At 39.0% G+C, this 19,558-nt stretch overlaps 1 protein-coding gene across 4 annotated transcripts in view; it reads right to left on the reverse strand.

Moving 5' to 3' along the window:
- The window catches only part of PRKDC (protein kinase, DNA-activated, catalytic polypeptide), an 84,998-nt gene that overhangs the window by 23,581 nt on the left and 41,859 nt on the right, over nucleotides 1-19,558 (reverse strand). For all 4 annotated transcript variants that reach the window (XM_046917946.1, NM_204658.4, XM_046917957.1 and 1 more), the window contains 19 exons: nucleotides 19,359-19,496; nucleotides 19,044-19,163; nucleotides 17,614-17,757; nucleotides 17,270-17,421; nucleotides 16,588-16,719; nucleotides 14,920-15,031; nucleotides 13,382-13,506; nucleotides 13,139-13,288; nucleotides 12,527-12,700; nucleotides 11,561-11,659; nucleotides 10,697-10,907; nucleotides 10,125-10,314; nucleotides 9,570-9,785; nucleotides 9,216-9,328; nucleotides 7,075-7,206; nucleotides 5,733-5,912; nucleotides 1,978-2,186; nucleotides 1,371-1,509; nucleotides 234-422 (listed from right to left, as the gene is read on the reverse strand). In XM_046917946.1, the coding sequence (XP_046773902.1) occupies nucleotides 234-422; nucleotides 1,371-1,509; nucleotides 1,978-2,186; nucleotides 5,733-5,912; nucleotides 7,075-7,206; nucleotides 9,216-9,328; nucleotides 9,570-9,785; nucleotides 10,125-10,314; nucleotides 10,697-10,907; nucleotides 11,561-11,659; nucleotides 12,527-12,700; nucleotides 13,139-13,288; nucleotides 13,382-13,506; nucleotides 14,920-15,031; nucleotides 16,588-16,719; nucleotides 17,270-17,421; nucleotides 17,614-17,757; nucleotides 19,044-19,163; nucleotides 19,359-19,496 (2,925 nt within the window). The remainder of the gene's footprint in view (nucleotides 1-233; nucleotides 423-1,370; nucleotides 1,510-1,977; nucleotides 2,187-5,732; nucleotides 5,913-7,074; nucleotides 7,207-9,215; nucleotides 9,329-9,569; nucleotides 9,786-10,124; nucleotides 10,315-10,696; nucleotides 10,908-11,560; nucleotides 11,660-12,526; nucleotides 12,701-13,138; nucleotides 13,289-13,381; nucleotides 13,507-14,919; nucleotides 15,032-16,587; nucleotides 16,720-17,269; nucleotides 17,422-17,613; nucleotides 17,758-19,043; nucleotides 19,164-19,358; nucleotides 19,497-19,558) is intronic.

Raw genomic sequence — 19,558 nt, forward strand, 5'->3', positions numbered from 1 at the left:
CAGATAGTGGTAGTTAAACCCGGTACTGTATGACCAGCCATAGACTTTAGGTCAAAATTAAGCATCCTAAAAAGAGCAGAAGTAACTGCTTCTAACATTTATGCATCAGAATCTCTGCTAACTTCCATAATTAAAGTAACCCAAATTACACAACTGAACTCCAACCACAATCACATTACTGTAGGACATCCGTGCAGAGATAATAATGCAATGTCAAAATAATTTGTAAACACCTGATAAAATGGATCACTCCACGTTTTGTTCAGGTCTGGAGGTTTACCACTGTCAATATTAACAGTAGCACAATACTCCAGAGACTTCCATTCTGTGAGGTGGTCATAGCATTCCAGAGATGCAAGTTCCCAGAAGTCTTTCTCTGCTTCAGTTGGCTCCCCGTCTTCCCAATCTTCTTTGGAGAGTGCCTAGGGAATCAATATAAGAGAGAGGAAGGTTCTTAGAGCTTCTAAAGCTTCATGTCAGCCTCTGATCAACTCACAAGTAACTTCAGAACAATTGATCACCTCTCATAAAAACATTATCCATTTACCAGAATGCGATGGCAACGTTAAATGCCAAAAACTGAAACTAGTCAGGATTTCAATAACATTTATATAAAAATTTATTTCAGATAGCCATCTTCAGTAAACCTGCACTTTTGAAAAGTCTTTAAAAGAAAGATGAGAGTTCCTTCTTCGTTTGTACCCACAATAACTGAGATCTGCCATGAACACAGGCAGTTTGCTCTCTCAGAGGCAGCATGCTTGTAGAGTTTTACTTGTCTGCTTAGATAAGAATCATAGAATGGCTTGGGTTGGAAGGGACCTCAAGGATCATCAAGCTCCAATCCCCTGCCACAGGCAGGGCCACCAACCTCCCCATATAATACTAGACCAGGCTGCCCAGGGCCCCATCCAACCTGGCCTCGAATACCTCCAGGGACGGGGCATCCACAACCTCTCTGGCAGCCTGTGCCAGCACCTCACCACTGTCTCTGTAAAGAACTTCCCCCTGACATCCAACCTAAACCTTCTCTCCTTCAACTTAAAACCATTTCCTCTTGTCCTGCTGTTATCTACCCTTCCGAAGAGTTGACTCCCCTCCTGTTTGTAGGCTCCCTTTTGGTACTGAAAGGCTGCAATGAGGTAAGGACAGATACGAAGCTTTGTAACAACTAGTTAAAGAGCAGCATGCTTTCTGCTCCATTATGACTGCTTGTGGCATCTGTTCCCACGACAGACTTAACCATCAATCAAACAAAACAGAAGGACATCCTGAACAATATGCTTGTTCTCAAAATGTTCAGTTTCGGCTTCTTAGTTTTAAGCCATGAGAAAGATTTATGAAACAAAACATTCTTGTTGTCATTTTACCTCATCATAACATTTAGCTGCTTCAGCATAATCACTCCTTGCTTCTGCCAGCAACGCTTGCTGTGTAATGTCCTTAGTCCCAATCTTGCCACTGAAAATACCACGAAGGACATCATAATCTCCCAGAGACCGGTAAAGCCTACCAATAAGAGAAGGGAAATCTTTTAATGAGTTGAGCAGAGGTAAATTAATGCAAATATAAACTACTGAAAGTAAAATCTAAAAAACATACATTCAATCAGCAATAACATTACCTTTTTGAAAATATTACAAGCCAGTAACATATTTCTTTCATCAAATCATAAATATATATGTAAGTAGATAAACTTCATCTTGTAGGGGAATACCTGAACACTGGAAACTCCTGCAATTGCAAGATAGGATGTTTTGTTGTTTTTGTTGCTAGCAGTGTGGCAGCATTGCCGGGGTGCACATCTGTTAAATCTAACTGCTCTAACAGAAAGATAGCAATTAACTGACAAGAAATTAAAAGCATATTGAATTCTAACAAAGGGAAAGACTAAAAAGAAATCCCAGGAGCTGTAAAGATGCAGCTCTTCACAAGGCAAACCTGACCAGAAGTAACTTATCTCAAGCAAGAATTTACTTAGCAAGCTCGAGCCATTTGACGACGTCTGGGGGGAGCTCAGTCCTGCCACGCATCCGCTTTGATGGGGGCTCCTCTGCAGGGGACAGTGCCATCAGGGCATGCTCCAGAAGAAGGATGCCTACAGGCTGCTGTAGGCTGGCAAGGCAGCTCGTGCTCACGTTAGCTGAATCCAGCTCCAGCAGCTCTCTGTGCTTGTAACTTATCTCCTGTAAGACAAAACAAGTTGTCTACTTGGTCAAATACATACTGTATAGATGCTAACAGCTACCTTTCACAGACCAGCCATCTATCCCTTTCTTACAGTGTGAGCTCTGTAAAGAGGCAGTAACATTTCCAGAAATTCTCAACTCTGGAAAAAAAAAAAAGGGAGTGCTTTTTTTGCTGTGTTGCTGATCTTAGGACAGAGAACAACCCCTGCACTTCACCTGTCTCTCCAGTGTGAGGACTGAAGCTGCCCCACAAAAGGAAATTGGATGTAACGAGGAACAGTTCCTCTGCACATACACTTCAACCTGCAACCTGACAGATCTGCCAGACAATTCTCTAAACAGAAAAGCGGCAGAGAGGAGAGAAATGAACACAGTCAGGGTCTGAACCTTCCCCTCTTTTTGCTGATAGTGCAGTGCCTGCTACACAGCCGCTACCCTTCCTTAACATACTGCACAGCACAGTCCTGCTACCCACCACTGCCTAATTAACCAAGATGAATGCTTCCTAGCACACACTTACCCTGTTTTAGCATCCTGAAGATTCTCATTAGACTCATTTATTGGTGCTCATCTAGTCCTGCCTGATTTAAAGACAGGATCTCTGAGATCTTTACCCTTTTGAAGATGAGCTCAACTACAGAATAACCCTTTTATAAGGGGGTAAACCTTCCTGGCTACCTGAAGTTTCTTTTTAATACTTAAATCATTATAGCCAATACAGACAAATATAAAGTAACAGATAAGTTTATTAGAGCCCTGCTTTTTTTCCTCCTAAAACCTAAAGGAAAGTTGCAATAATACCTTAAACCAAAGGAAACAAACAAAAAAAATCTACAACCAGGAGGAATAGGTATTAAAACTTTCATTATAGAAAGAGCACAGAATTGTAGGAGAAAAATAAACACTTGATTCTTGCAAGATGGTATGTGTGAAAATACAGCATGAAAAATCACTACATAGAAACTGCAAGAACAACTCAGCTACACTGCCTTCATAATGGTAACTGCCACAAACGAATCTGGCTTAAGCAAATTCATTACACATTTTGCATTGCTGAGACTCCTGCCAATTCTATTCGTGCTCAATACAAGAGAGAAAAAGGACAGCTTCTTGTAGCTTCCTGTGTTACAGACCATGTGAATCCCAGTGAGGGGCCTACATATGCTATTCAGGCAATTTCAACTACATGTCTCAGACATTCCTACATAAGACATATATACACATATATCCCTCCTCTGTCAGCTCTTAGGGGTTATGCCAGGGGTGCAATGCCAACTGCACAATCTAAAAAATTAAGAATGGCTGTGTTAAGGTAAGACTAACAGACCTTTACCAAGCATGCATAGGAAAAGTGCAGGAACTGTGCAAGTATAACAGTGTATCTGGAGAATACCCTCACAATTTACAGACATCACCCCACATCAAAGAAGGTGACTACCATCGCTTATCTTCTAAAAGCAGACAATGTTCTTTGCTTCACACAGTGTTTTCTGTCTCTGTTTGCGCCATATGTTCAAGATAAGGAGGAACGACATCCAAGTCAGCCTGATGGCTGAAGTATTTCTATACAACTATATGTCCTTCAGAGGCTAGGTATTTCTACAGAATCTGTATGAACTTATGGCACGGATTTAGGTTCTCAGTATTTCAGCTGTTTTTTAATCTGTCCTAAAGGCTGCCCCAGAGCCCCACAGGCAACTTTAAGATTATCCCTGAAGATGTAAACAGCTCCTTTTATCATCAAGTTACTCTTCCAATGGGATTTTAACCTGTAGAAGACCAAGAAGTGAAACAATCGCAAGGAAGTCACAGTGAAGCAGGCAGCCTTTCTGACACAAGCCTATATTTATTATGCTGCTTGTACAGAGGAAGCAGAAACTCTGCTTCCAACTGGCCAAGCCAACAAAAGTGGCAACCTCCACACCATGCGCTCACTCCCTCTTCCTCTCCCAGCCCTCTCTCCTAAACAATATCAACTCTGTTCCACACTGGGAAAAAGACTTCCTCTCACAGTTGTGTAGGATGCTCAAATACACAAGCTGAGCCTTGCCTTTGTGCTGCTGTTCCTTTTTTATTCAGCAGGGATGACGACGAGGTGCTCTTGGCATTGTTACGAAGTCCTCCTTGACTGATAACTTACATATTTTTTAAATTCTGATATTCCATCTATTCAGGTAAAAAAGTAGCCCTACACAAAAGCATTTTTAATAGAGCGTAATAGAGAGCATAGTTCAACACAAATAATGGGAATGAGGGAATATGGCAAAAGGGAATATTAACAGATAGCTATTGTGAGATGCTGGCTCAAAAAATACCAAGACAGCCCAGAAATATCCCCACAGAATTTGACCTTTTATGCAGCTGCACAGAAGAAAGTAAACAACAAATTACACTTTCTCAGATGTGTAAATACAAGTACTTAACGCAGTTTGTCACTAGTTGAAAAGCTAGTCTGAACTAGATATTCCTCCTGTATTATGAAAGACATCTAATGTCAGAGTATTTAGATTTCTGTAACGGAAAGAGGAAACTACTATTTGTCACTCAAAAAAAATTGATATATACAGCACTAAGATCAACACATGATGTGAAACATTAAATGCAGCGACAGTGGTTATGTAACAGCACTTGGACAAGCTTTTTTAATCTCTAAAATTTGGGGTAGAATATGAAGTTCACAAACAATTCCAAGCCACCATATTCTCATGGCATTAAAAGCACAGAAGCACACAGAAGCAAAGCAGAAAGGCGTGAGTTTACTTCTCAGTGATGGAGCTGTGGTGCACCCACTCAGTCTTTGGCAGAAACAAGTCCTTCTCTCATTAGTGAAAATTGCTGGAGAACTACCTCAGAAGACCTAATTGAAAAGGCTGCTGAAATATAAACAAGAGATGCTAAACAACAATCCATCTCACAGCTACTGCTATCCTGAAGATATAAAATATTCCTCAATAAAGCACTTCCCAGAAATGGAAACATTAGCACCACAACACCTACATAGCCTTTTCAATTTTACCCACAGCTGATGAAGGGGTAAAGTACACCCTCAGCAAGTTTGTTGATGATGGGAAGAATGGCTGGCACACCTGCAGGCTGTGCTGCTATTCAGCGAGACTTGGACAGGCTGGAGAGGTGGGTGGAGAGGAACCGCACTCATGAGGTTCAACAAGATCAAGTGTAGAGTCTTGCACCCACCTGTGGACAAATAACCTCATGCATCAATATAGGTTAGGGGACAACCTGCTGGAAAGGAACTCTGAGGAGATGAACTTGGGCATCCTGGTGAATGACAGGTTGGCCATGAGCCAGCAGTGTGCCCTCACGGCTAAGAAGGCCAATGGGATCCTGGGGTGCACTAACAAGAGCGTGGCCAGCAGGTCAAGGGAGGTGATCCTCCCCCTTCTACTCTGCCACTGTAAGGCCACATCTGGAGTACTCCATCCACCTTTGCCTAAATTTCAGTAACATCTACCACTGGTTTTACCATACACTGAGACAGAGATGTTATATTCCAGTACTTTTATGTCACAGACTAAGATTTACCTGGATGCACGCAATGAATGGTGGGAAGTAAGAAACGCTTGTACTAAGGAAATGATTGAAGTCCTTCAGCAGCTTCTGGATGATGGCTTTCTTCTCAGAGGGAATTTTAGATTTTTTCACCTCATGAAAAATTCCACCAAACAAACTGCTGAAAAGTTGCTTGGCAAATGTTGGATCTTTCTGTAAGTCATAAGAAAAGCAATACAGACACTGAATTTTGCTGTGATACAGTAAAGTAATAATTAAATTAAGAAATACGAACCATCCTATTAACCTAGCTCTTACATAGATGCTGTCTGGGAGTGGAAAAATTGCTCTGGTGTGCCCAGCATCTATACTGGGAATTATTTCAGAATTTCCATACAACAAATTCAAACTTTACCTTAATTCTTCTACATAAACTGGAAGACAATGTAGGTTTCATGCCAGTGTTGGTGGTCAGGGGAGAATTTACAGTTTTCACATATTCACAATTCCTGCTACAGGAATCAGACACTCAATATCATCTTATGGCCAGTGAAGTGGGCTTTAGGAAAAATAAACAAAAAAACCCAGAAGACACCAGTGTGTGAGAAAATCCAGCCCCCAATGTTGAGGGATCTAGCAGAGAGGGAGATACACGCACATAAATGGTACCATCTGAGATTTAAAGGCATTTCTTCAACCCAGAAACACACTTGCAAATGTAATATAATCCCATACTCTGGTCTATCACAGGACTGGAGTTTGGTCTAACTCTTGATCTAATGTTGTTTAGATAACATTTGCACTACTTCCCCCCTTCACACAGAAATAAGAGACAATCAAAATAAATTAAATACGAAGATGATCAGGAATACTGTGACTCCTCAAACATTGCAAAATATAAGTTCAGCTTATAGTTTCTGCCATTCCCAGATAAGAAAAGGAATATTAGATCAGTTTTACTGACTCCAAGTCCAGTCTATCCACGGAATTTCACTTGTACTTTTACCACTGCACTGCAGCCATGTGAAAGAACAAAAATGACAGTCTTGTTATTATATAGCAAGAAGGCCTTTCCCGATAATGTCTCTAAAAATCACCATTTGTTTGTCAAGCCCAGGAATCCAGAGGCAACAACAGCTGATATCTTAGATCCTCTGTGTTCAACTGCTCAGGTGAAGCAACCTACAAGGCATCTTCTCTCATCACTGCACCAGCCCAGGGGCAGGAGAAACACTGTCCCCCAAAACAGGCTCTTTGAAAGCACATCATGGTGGTTGACAACAAAACAACAATTTTGAAAGCAGTTGTCCAACTGCTCCTCACTGTTCCTACCAAAACACGAAGCACCAAAATGGCACTTGAAAAGCAAACAGACCTGGGCGAGGCCCTGTAGAGGGGCAATGAGGCTGCAGTGTTCAATCTGGATGTCAGGAAGGTCTCCTACACGGTAACTTCTGTACAAAGTAACCTGGCCATCAAACTTCATCTTCAGCTCTGATTTCATCTCCTGAAATGCAATGCTCACGTTAAAGAGAAAAGTCATTAATTAGAAAGAGCTGTATCTGGACAGGACATAATAAGCAAGAGTATTTTTGAAATGTTTTATTAAGCTTCTGCCATGAATATTAAACAAATATTCTAAAGGTGAAATAGGATTAAATGCAAAATAACCTTAATCAGTTAAGAACTCCAAAAGCCTCTTCCTCAGAGTTACTTTAGCCATTAACTTTTAATATTAATGTCCTGTAGTTCCTGCTTCCATACACACAGTACTGAACTGCTTATTTTATTTATTTATTTTTTTAAAACAGAATAATTACTATTGAAAGCCAGTGAGCTATTACAGTGTTGTAAATTACTGCCTGCCAGCTGAGTCACACCATGCAATCAGATGAAGGTTCTCAGAGCCTGGCCAAACACAAGCAAAGTAACACGAGGTTGCTAAAGTGACTGTTTTATTTCACACAGTGGGGTAGGAAGAGAAAGGAAAGAGGATGACTGGAAGAACTAATAAAGCTTAATAAAGCTTAAGTTCCTAATAAAGCTTAAGCTGAACTGTAATAAAACTGCTGCAAACTAGTGGTTAAAAAGCTGTCTTGCCGGTTGCTGAGGCTTGCAGAAATGCAACTAAATTGAACAAGAATTACTAGCACATATAGATAAAACCCATCTCTTTTCTTCCCCCCCACCCTCACAGCATGGACCAGCTGTAAAGAAAATCAGCAGTGATTTTAGAGCCCGGAATTTTACTTGTAACTTTTGCCTTTACCAGTTAAGCCAGCAGACAGTGGATGGATGCATACATTGATGTAATGGAAGAGGGAAAGAAAAGAAAACTTGACTATTTTAAATACTCTTTAAACATTTTGGATGCTGTCATTTGAGACCATTCTTATTCTGTACAACTTGAAAGGGATGATTTTCAAAAAACTTCCAAGAGAAATATCCTGGGAGAAATTCGGGCTTTGCTAAAGCCATCTCCAAATACATTCTTGCTCAGGATCTCCTTTTTCCTGTTGACCTGTCAGGTATGGTACTAACATAATGCACAGATATCCATATGCGTTTAGGTGCAACACATCTCTTGGACAGTTTAAGGGGTCTTGGCTACATTTATGTTCTCCTCCGGTCTTCTGGTGTGGAACACCAGATTTTCTTCATTTGTTTTTGGACTGTCATAGTGAACTTTTTTTTTTTTTTTTACAGGTTCTTTCCCTTGCAGAGTAGGAGGAAAGGGGAACTTTGGTCTACAAGTAAACAAACTGACAAAAATAGGTGTTTGTGTGGTACTTCCAGACATAGGTTCAACTTACACAGCTGTATGCAGCTGCAAAGAATTACAAGTATGTCTCAAAAATTAACTCTCAATCCTGGGTCCCTTTGTTCTTGTTAAACTGCCACCATCTTTGGATGATCATTCATGTTGTTTTAGTCACATGAACCTTTGAAAGACTGCTACAGAGTCTATTTAAACTAATCACGAATATGTAACAACCAAGAAACCCATACAGTACCAAGCTTTAATAAATATTCAGTAAATGCTTGTTACTTACTGAGCTTCGTTCAGATTAAAAGTCCTCAACAGTTCACATTAGCCCATTGGCTGTATCACATTTTTGGGTTTACCTTCAGACAATGGATAAGTTTCTCTGAATACTTCTGCAGAGTATCCTTACTTCAGGGTTTCTAGTTTTGGGGGATGACAACCATAAAGGGCTTCTACTGGGAACATCTCCCTTTCCTACTAGGGATTCCAACACATAAAATCACTTTGTGCACACTGAGTGGAAGAACAGAAGTGTTATCTAACTCTGTTCTTGCTCCTATCAAGTATCATCATATAGATCTAAGCACAAAAATAGTATACTTTCCAAATAAAACCTCTTAAAGCTCTTACAGTAGCAACCAGTACCTTACACCTACCCTTTCTTCATACAATTACTTCTAGAGATAAAGAACAAGATTGTAGATGGCACTGAGACTCAAGGTTTTAAACTTAAAATTGAAATGACAAACCTTTTCTCTTTTCTGTTCAGCCACACCTTTTCTAGCATAAATCAGACTGACTTTCTCTTGGTCCTTTAAGAAACGCCTCCGCAGTCTCAAAATCTCTGCTCGTTCATCTATACCTAGGCATAAAATGGAACAGCACCTTAACGATTCAGTTCTTTTGTCTCACAACACACAGTTTAAGCAATTCTTAGTGCAATCCTAGTTTTCTGCCATACTTCGTGCAGCTATCAACACACGCTCCTGGAAACCAGATCTGTAAAATTCAGCTTTAGATAGAATGGTAAAAGACTGTCAGCCAAATAACTGACAAAGATGGCCAAAGCGTAATGTAGAAATTGCATTGTAAGGCCTACGCACCTTTAGTTTTGCTGTCCACCTTATCTCCAGGTAAACTCAGCCTTTTTTTCCCAAAATCTGGCCCCACAGGTTTAAAGGCTGCCTGTTTAAATTTTTCACTCCTTTTGTTAACTAACAGCATGGATGAAGACAAAGACTCGGAGGAAGAAGGAACTGTATACTCTGCCAAAGTGTCAATGCTGTTTCCAGTTAGCCAATTAAAAGAACTTCTACCACCTGTAAAGGAAAAAAGTAGAAGAGTAACACATCAGCATAACCCACATGTGAACTTCTATGAAGCACATCAATTCCCTCCCCTAAAAATATAATTCCCAGTGTTCTTAAGCAGAACAGATTGCAAGAAACACTTTTACATTAGGCAGAACATTAAAAGTGTATCAGACCAATAGAAATGTGAATAAGTCTTTTTCTCATTAAAAAATAAAAACTCTTGAATACTGAGTATTAAGTGCATTTACACTTCTGCATTAAAAATTCACACGCAACAGGAATGAAAACAATGGAATCATTCTTACAGTAAGCAACAAAATTTCAGAGGCCCCAAGTCTGACTTACTGACATTCTGTGTAGGTGTAAATTCATATTGCCTTTGGGTAGCTCTCACTCGACCACCTACTGACCCAGAAATGGAAAGGGATCTTTCTTGGGATGAATTCCTGTTAGTACTCTGCGAAGCCTGAGTCTCCACAAACATAGGTGTGAGCATGGTACTTCGATAACGCCAACTGGAATCAATTACAAAGTCCTATAAACACACACAAAAATTAATAAGAACAGTAAGAGTGGAGGCTTTTTGACTCTGAAAGACAGGATAGCAGAATGGAAGTACAGAATCTAAAACACCATCCTAGACACACGGGCAAAACTTGGGTATTAAAAAAAACACCACCACATAAACCCTCCCCATAGCTCAGCAAAAAAGCTTGCTGAAATTTGGACTGGTTAGCTCAAGACTGATTTATAAATTTGCCATACATAACCACCCAGCACTGTTACAGATGTTAACTATTAATTCCAAGAAAAATATTTCAATAGTCTTCACTCTGTTCTTGTCAAAGCAGCAGCTACATCAGGGAGTGGAATTTGTCACATGGCTGTGCGCAGGATAACATGTTACTACTACTTACATGAAATTTGCATTCAGACAGTGGGTGTTCAAATATTTTCCTGGAATAATCTGGGCTTTTGCTGGTCATTTCAAGCAGAAAATTTGTGATTAGACTCAAGTACTGTGTTTCAATCTTGGCAGAATATAAAGAATTTAACAACATCAGCATACGATCAAGAATATTTGCAGGTAATCTTGTCTCGTCACTCCAAAAATTCCTAACAATTAATCTGTAACAATAAGAATGAGTAACTTAATTCCTTATCTGCAAACAGAAAATGCAACATTACCAAAAAAGGTCAATTTTAAATAAAACAGCAACGTAACAATGTCAACAATTAAACCTTTCAAGCCATGGGTCTTCCATTGAGTTACACGGACTCGCACATTCCTCTCCCATTCTCTATGCCATTTAACTGATATTATAAAGGCTTACTCAAAAAATAAATATTTGTATTGTTTTCCTCTCAAGAAGTGCTATGGGTGATTAAGCACAGATCTCCTATCTTCTGCTTCACTAAAAAAAAAGTTAGATATTCAACATTCTCCATCACCAAATCTATTGATGCATCTCTGTATAGCGAGGGCCTTGTTCAAAAACTTTAGAATGTTAATGCAGAATTAGGACCAACCCAGTGAAACAATTCCTCCACGGCTTAGAGACTTGCTGAAAAGTTCAGCGATTCACCTTAATTCAGTGTGAAGCTACAGGACACAATTTTATAAATTAACTCACTGCAAGAAAGGGAAGTAGCATTATCTTGGTGTCACACCTTTATATTAAAATATCTTAGAACATCTAATTACTGAATCTCATGTTGTAAACAAAGGAGGAGCAATTTAAGGACTTATTACTTCAGTCATCACAACACTGTTTACTCACTGCAGTTCAGCATTCTCATCAATCAGTCCCTGAAGCAGGATTTCTTTTGCCAGACTGAGCACTTCCTGAGAATCACCATCTGCTTGGCTTTCTGGATCACTGACATTAGGAGAAAAATGTCTCTTAGTGACTTCTCTCAAACAAGCCATTAAAGAAAAAACAAACAAGAGGATAATAAAGTAAGTCTCAACTTGGCATGACAACACTTTTTTCATAAGATGAGGTCTTCATTCCCAGAAGTGGTTTGTCTTTCCACTATTTAGAAGAATAAAAAATTACAGGGTTAAAAAAAATACATTGTTAGGTTTTTATTATAAGGGCCCAGCAGAAGTAATGCTGAGTTAGCAAGGTTAAAAAAGAATAAAAGCAGTGGCATCTTTTCCCAAGTGACACTGCAGTAAAATTGCCTGCGTGTTCTTCACCAGAACCATCCATTCTAACAGTACACAGTTATCTTGGGCAAAAACATGCAACAGAACCCAACCAAGACAGAGGGTACAACAACACACTCCTTCAAGAACAGTCATACGCTGTTTTGTAAGTCAAATAGAAAGAACATCCTCATATTTATTGAACAGATTTATTGAACTGGATTGAACAGATCCAGATCATGCCGAAGTGCCTTAATACATCTCCTGACTACAATCAAATTTCTATAGCACTCAGTCCTTACCACAGTTATAAACACTGCCAAAGGGAAAAAAAAAAAAAGCAAGATCAGACTAAGACTTTTTACACTACTGTGCTGTGTTGATGCAGCATTCTAGTTTTGGGCTGAAGTTCAGGTCCAAGTTTTTGTCCATTAGTTTAAATGATTAAACCACCATGAAAGAAGGTCCAAGGCAACCCACAGGTGCTATCTGTTTGAGAACTACAAAATCCCACACACAAGGACATGAAGTTGGAAGACAATACTAACAAATGCTTTCAAACCACTGAAAAACAACAACTGCAGTGAGTACGTACCTGTAATTATCATAAATCCACATGAGAATATCATACATGCGCTGTCGACATATTACAGAAGGGTGAGAAATGAACCCTGTCACTCCAGGAAGAAGTTCTTTAAGTTCTGGTGGTTTCAGTGTAGACAGCATCTTGTATATTATATCCAAACAAACCCTTTGCCTTTCATCATCCCTAAAGATGAGAAGGGGAGATAAAACAAAAATTAAAGATTATTACCTTTTTCTCCTCTTCACTGCTACACAGAGAACCAGAAGATCAGCACAGATTTTACCAATATCTGCTTTCATGTAAAGAGGTTCACATAAATACTTTTGAGTTCAATCTAGAAGAACAAAACTAATGCAATACACACTAAAGATGAAATTCACACCCTAGTGAATAGAAGTTGATGTTTCACCTTAATGCTATATAGGTTTTTTTCCCCACATTGAGTTAGCTATCCTATACTTAACACTCAGATTCCATTTGCTCGAACAATGAGAGCAATGAGCAAAACCAAACGCGACCTCCAAATGCATCTGGAGGTATAAACTTCTTGTGGTCACCACAAGCAATGTTTTCAAAAAGCTCGCACTACTTATTCACACTTATAGCCATGTGAGCACTTACCTGTGTTTCATGATCTGGATGAAGTCTTTACTCTTTAGCTGCAAATAGAGATCAGGTATTTCCTCTGCTCGGCACATGATTACTTCCAGACAGTAGTTTTTCATCACACCGTGAAGTTTTGGTATCAAAAAGAATACTGCATTCATAAACCTTAAGATGAACATAAGCCCATGAAGAAAAGCAAGATAGTTTCTATGATTCCCCTAGATCTACAATGAATTCACCATGTAAATTACGACATACCTGTCAGCGAGAGGAGGAAAGTTCTTAACCACTTTATTCAAGCATATTATAAACTTATCCTGTTGGGTGTTCTGATGACGTTTTAATTGTTTTATGACACAATCATAAACTGGATCTTCAAGTATCTGAGAATTAGAAAGACAGCATGATGTGCACAGGCATGAAACCCATAACCACTTTAACAACACACAATATTGCTGCTGTACTGTTTGTTTCTACTGCACTTTGCTAGGTGAGATTCACCTGCTTCATATTGACCTTGCGGTGCTTCACGGCTGCCGTGCAGTGATGCCCGGCTCAAACAAACTGTTTCACAGTGCCTTTCTGAGCTATCTTTGGTTTTGAACCAAAACCTTAACTTTGAAATACAAGCTTATGTAAATAGTAACTATTGAGTATGGCAGATTTCCAAGCTGTGAATATAAGGAAAAGGCATTTTGGCTGAAGACATTTAGCGAGTGAAGCAGCAGGCTTCACTAACTGTTAAAGAAATTAGCTTTGAATAGGATAAAAATATTTCAACCATCTTTGCTACTTTATCCAAACATTGCTTTTAATGGAACCTGAAAAACTACCGGAGAGGAGGTTGCAGGAATTCAGTTTAGGAAATATGCTCTAGAAACTGTAAAAGAACAAACAGAATGCAATTTAGTGGGCAATAATGCAGGAATATCCTGCAAGATTGGAGTAATAGTTACCGAGCCAATCACTTGGTATTTCTGTAGTAGCAGCTGCAGTATGATATTTAGGAGTTCATAAGCCTGGCAGCATTGTGTCCTTCCCCCGCCCCCCCCCCCCCCACATACATCCCAGCATATATTCTCTCATTAGCTCTAAGAGTATATGTTGCCTATTGCTTTTAAAAGTAGTCAGTGGTCTTCTTTTGTGCATAAATTTATTTCTGAACTTGCTGATGCTACTTAACTCCAGAACCCCCTGTGATAACTAACAGCTCTGTGAAGAGATACTTCCAGTATCTGTCTCAAATTGATTTCTATGAACATCAAGCACTATTCATTCGTGCCAGTACTACAAAATTTAGTAACAGGTTTGCATTCATTTCATCCACACTCTAGAAAACAAGTGGATTCATTATCCACGAGAGCTCTAAAAGCCCAAAATTAAATATAGTAGCCTTGAATCTTACATCAAAACTTGCCAGTTACTAAACATCCTCAGTTAAAGATATTCAAAACGCAGCCCCAAACTTTCCAACTTTCAATTTTCTTTTTTAATCAAATAACAATAAAAACAAGAAGAAACTCCAAAACTTTAAAATGTACACATTAGCGTTGCTGGAACGCAGGAGCAGAACAAAGCCCATTCACCTCTAGCTCCACAACAGCAGGGCAGAAACTCAGCTCTTAGTGTGATCTAAAGCATATTTCATCCTGAGTTAATCAGTTAACCTTTTAATCTGTTGGACAAACACCGTTGAGTTCTAAAACACTTATTTTTGTAGCTGAATGGAGTAGCCATATAAAAGATGTAAACATATTTAAGACAGTAACGGTCACACACCTAATACAGTTACTTACATTTTGTCTCTCAGCTATATATTGAAGAGCAAGTCCCAACACTTCTGCTGCAGCTGCATAAACTTCTTTATACCTTAATAAGCCCATGTTACTGACCAGAGCCTGAAAATACCTAGCACAAAAAGCAGATGCGTTACAAGCCACCACTCCACCACTTGATCTCACACTGAAAAACTTTTGAGCTGCCTAACAGCACAGTGACTACTTCTAGAAGAGAGCAACATGGCACAATACTCCGTATGAGCACAAGGCCTCCGTATGAGGCCTCCCCTCAGCCTCACTGCTTAGGGCTGAACAAACCAGAGCCACTCCTCATACACTTTGCCCTCCAGACTCTTCACCATCTTGGCAGCCTTTCTCCGGATGCTCTCTAAAACTTCTACGCCCCTCTCATGTTGTATGCCCAAACCCACACCCAGTGCTGGAGGTGAGGCCGCACAGCGCAAAGCAGAGTGGCAATCCCTTCCCTCACCTACTGGCAGCACTGCGTCTGATGCACCCCAGGTTACAGTTGGCCCTTTTGGCTGCCAGGGCACCCTGCTGACTCACACTGCACTGCATTAAGACTAACAGGTCTGTAATTACTAGGACTTTCTTGTCCATCTTGAAAACTGTGATCACGTTTGTCAGATTCCAGTCAAGTGGGACCTCTTCCTGTTCTCAAGGTTATTGAAAAATAATTGAGAAAGGTCTCAACAATGACATCAGCCAGCTTTTTATACCCTGGGATGATTCCCATCAGGCCCCATGGACTTATATACATCAAGCCAGAGCAGCAAAAGTTTGGAGCTGGCTGGGAATTTACCATTATTGCAGTCAGGGTCTTCCAACTCAGGGGTCCAGAGATTCCAGAGTCCATTGTCAGTGTTGTAGACAGGCAAAAAAGGCATTTAATGTCTCTGCTTTATGCGTGTCCCTACTTACAAGGTGACCAATCTCATCAAGTAATGGACCAATGCTATCTTTGGTCTTTCTTTTGTAGTTAAGATATTTAAAGAAGCTCTTCTTGCTGCTGGCCAGCATCCACTCTAATTGAGCTTTGGCGACACAGATTTTCTCCCTACAATAGCAACCAGTATTTCTGCAGTCCTCCCACATTGCCTGAACTTGCTTCCAGTGGCTATACACATTCTTCTTCCACCTAAGATCTAGAAGCTTGCTCAGCCAAGTCAGCATACTGTTCTGTCTGCTTAACTTTTGACATTGATACTTAAAAAGTGACCAGCACTGACAAACCCCAATGGCTTCAAAAGCAGTTCCTTAGAGCACCTTGTCAACTAGATCCCAAGCAGCCTAAAGTCTGCACTTTCCATATCCAGGGTTAAAGTTTTGATGGTAGTGTTCCCCCTGTCACCTCAACAACTTCATGGCAATATGGCCAAGACAGACACTAGTCGCTACTTTACCTACAAAACTATCTCTGTTTACAAGAAACAAATTGAGGAGGGCACACTTCCTAGCTGGTTCCCTTAGTACTTGTACTAAGATGGTATCATCAAGTTTAAAGATTAAAAAAAAAAGCATGGTGACAGACTATAGCAAAGGGATGATGGGTCAAGAAATTCCTAATAAATGAACAATATAACTCCGATATTTTATGCTGACAAGTTAAGAGTTGCTCTCTTAAGCTTTTAAGAAAATTTGCCCCTCAAATGTTGCATTTCTCACCTGACACGATCTATTTCACACTTCAGGTCAAAGGGAGGTAAATTGTTAGCTAGAACAATTCCCAGCAGCTGAATTCCCACTGAGTTGTCCTTTGTATCAGGATCTCCACTAGAAAACTTTTCAAATATTAAACTGTTGGATAAAACCATAAAGGTAATGATAGATATATGACAAACCCCAAATCACTCAATCGCTTCCTTAGTATGTGTATATTCACCAACCCCTCCCAAAGAAAAACTATAGAAAACAAGTGCACATATAAACACACACACACGTATATTCTTCCACTAAGTGGAAAGCAAAAGTAAAAACTAGCTTCAGTGAAGAAGTCTTTGCAGATTAGAGATTGTCAGCCTACATAAACTCACCAGTTCAGAAGCACATCAGATTATAAAGTTCTTACTTAGAATACACTAATATCCAATAATAATGTATTTCAAACAAAAAGTAAGTCTTTGTAAGGATTACTCTTGCTTTTGTTGCTTGTAATTCTCTACATGTAATCTCTCTTTGTTTAAACAAATTATGTTTCAACCTTTGGAGAGTTCAGTTCTGAAGTTTTACTGTTAGTTATAGGGACGAAAAATTAACAGTTTCAGCTGAATTTACCTTGTTATCTGCTTTGATAATGTTCAACTAATACTCTTGAAATATCGATAAAATAAAGTTTCAAACTGCTTACCTGTAAGGTATGGAGAGGCAGTTCTTCCAACACTCTATAACTGTCTTTATGATTTCCAGATTGTGTCTGAACACAGCTCGTTTCTGATGAAAGGCATTCTTCATCAAGAATTCAAGCAATCTGTTAGCCAAAATCTCATCCTTAATATTTCCCTACAATGAATGAAAGTAAAAATAAACACAGTGACTCCAACACAAAAGACATACGTTCTGCTTTTCCTAAATAAGTAAGTTAGCGTCTAAATGAAACAGTGGACTGATACAGAAAATGATTAGAAGTGCATAAAAATGAACTCATTATTTATCAAATTAGAACAGCAAAAAATAATTTTTACATTTCCTTACTTTGGGAGTAGTTACACTCGTCCAGGAAAGAACAGTAACTGCTATTTCCACCACCATATAATGAATCCCTTCACCTCCATTATCGCCAGAAACAACGAGCTGCAGCATCGGACCAAGCCATTGCTTTGCATAAGGTCGGAAAACCTTTAGGAAGGGAGAAAAAAAATAAAGAAAATCAAGGACAACGTACAGAGTATCCAATTATTTAATAACCTGTTCAATAATTATTACAAGTGAGACTGCTAAATCAATTTCTTAGCATTTTGTTTAACCTAGTCTGAAGTGATAACAAAACCAACAAATTTAAGGTAACTTTAAAATGAAAGGCCTTCCTAACTATGTTCCTCACTTCTGCTTAAAAGAAGCACTTTACACAAATCTTCATGTGAAGCTGTAATTATTTCAGTAGGGCCCCCATAACACAGCTCTATAGGAGCATCTCACGCTGAAAATGTGTCCCAGTAGAATTTGAAAGAGGATGCCACTCACCTGCTCCTCCAAATCTCTATTTCAGACAGTTTTACTGAGAAAGCAGTATTAAGTGAGTATTAAGGCTTCCCGAATTAATTCTGAAATCCAGTTTTGTATTTTGGATTCAGAATATTTCAAACATCATTCTTTAAAATAAGTGTCTGAAATAGGATTAGAAAAATTAGAGAATGTTTTTTTTTTTCCTCAAGCAAAGACAAATTCCATTATGTTATACCTTTTTGCAACTAGAATCATAGAATCATAGAATTACTCAGGTTGGAAAGGACCTCAAAGATCATCGTGTCCAACCACAGCCTAACCATAGTACCCTAACTCTAACAACCCTCTGCTAAATCATATCTCTGATCACCACATCCAAACAGCTCTTAAACACATCCAGGGACGGTGACTCAACCACCTCCCTAGGGAGCCTATTCCAGTGTTTAACCACCCTTTCTGTAAAGAAGTGTTTCCTAACGTCCAACATCATTTAGCTCTACAGGTTTCCAGAAGACTCATCTGTGACCATTAAAAACTCACTGTATTTATTCCTACAAAGATGGCAAACAATCAGCGGTACCCCTTAACCAGCATCAATGAATTAATTACTTATATAATTATAATAATACTTATACATTAATATGATAATTATTATAAATATTTATAAATAATAGAAATATAATAATAATAATAATACTTATACACAAGATGCATGTTGTGGATACACTCTACTTCCAGAAATAGTTATTAGAAGAAAATGCATTTCTTTAATACTCCAAATACTGGCACTACTTCGATTTTTGGGCTATGAACAGGTTCTGTCCATGACAAACCATTAAATCCGAACCTCCTCCAAATGTCTCAGTTGATAACATATTTTACCACTTAAGTTGTATTATCAACTGCATAGTTGTTATTATGTTAATAGAAAAAAAAGTAGGAAAAAAGAAATTACTCACATCCTCAGTATTAACAATAAGTTTTGCTATGAAGAGGCGAATATTTAATGGCACTGACGGATTTCCTAACTTACTATGCAGAAATTTCATCCAAAGAGGAAGGTCTACAGGAACCACGCCCTGAAAGTTAAAGGAAACGAGCAAAAATCAATTAAATTATTGAACAAAACAGGTTTACCACAACCAAAAAACCTCCCTGCCTGAGCCACATAGGTATAGACATGAAAAATACAAAATGAAGGAATTCAATCAGTCACAGCTTTGTTGTTCTGTTATAACTAGTGAAACAATGTCAAATTTTTGGTTCATACTGGCCTCTTCCACTTTGGGTGTGATCTGGTTCCTCTGCATATGCTTAATCAGAGTGGTCAATGGTGCCATACACTCATGTTGGTTAAGTTCATCCATCTCCAGCTCCATCTCATCATTTAAAACCATGTATTCTGATGCCTCCTGAGAAAAAAATTTACTGCAATTAATACAGATGTGTTTTCTTTCAAATTGTGATAATACCA

The sequence above is a fragment of the Gallus gallus genome, chromosome 2 (genome assembly GCF_016699485.2).
Source record: "Gallus gallus isolate bGalGal1 chromosome 2, bGalGal1.mat.broiler.GRCg7b, whole genome shotgun sequence".
In the NCBI taxonomy this organism is placed as follows: domain Eukaryota; kingdom Metazoa; phylum Chordata; class Aves; order Galliformes; family Phasianidae; genus Gallus; species Gallus gallus.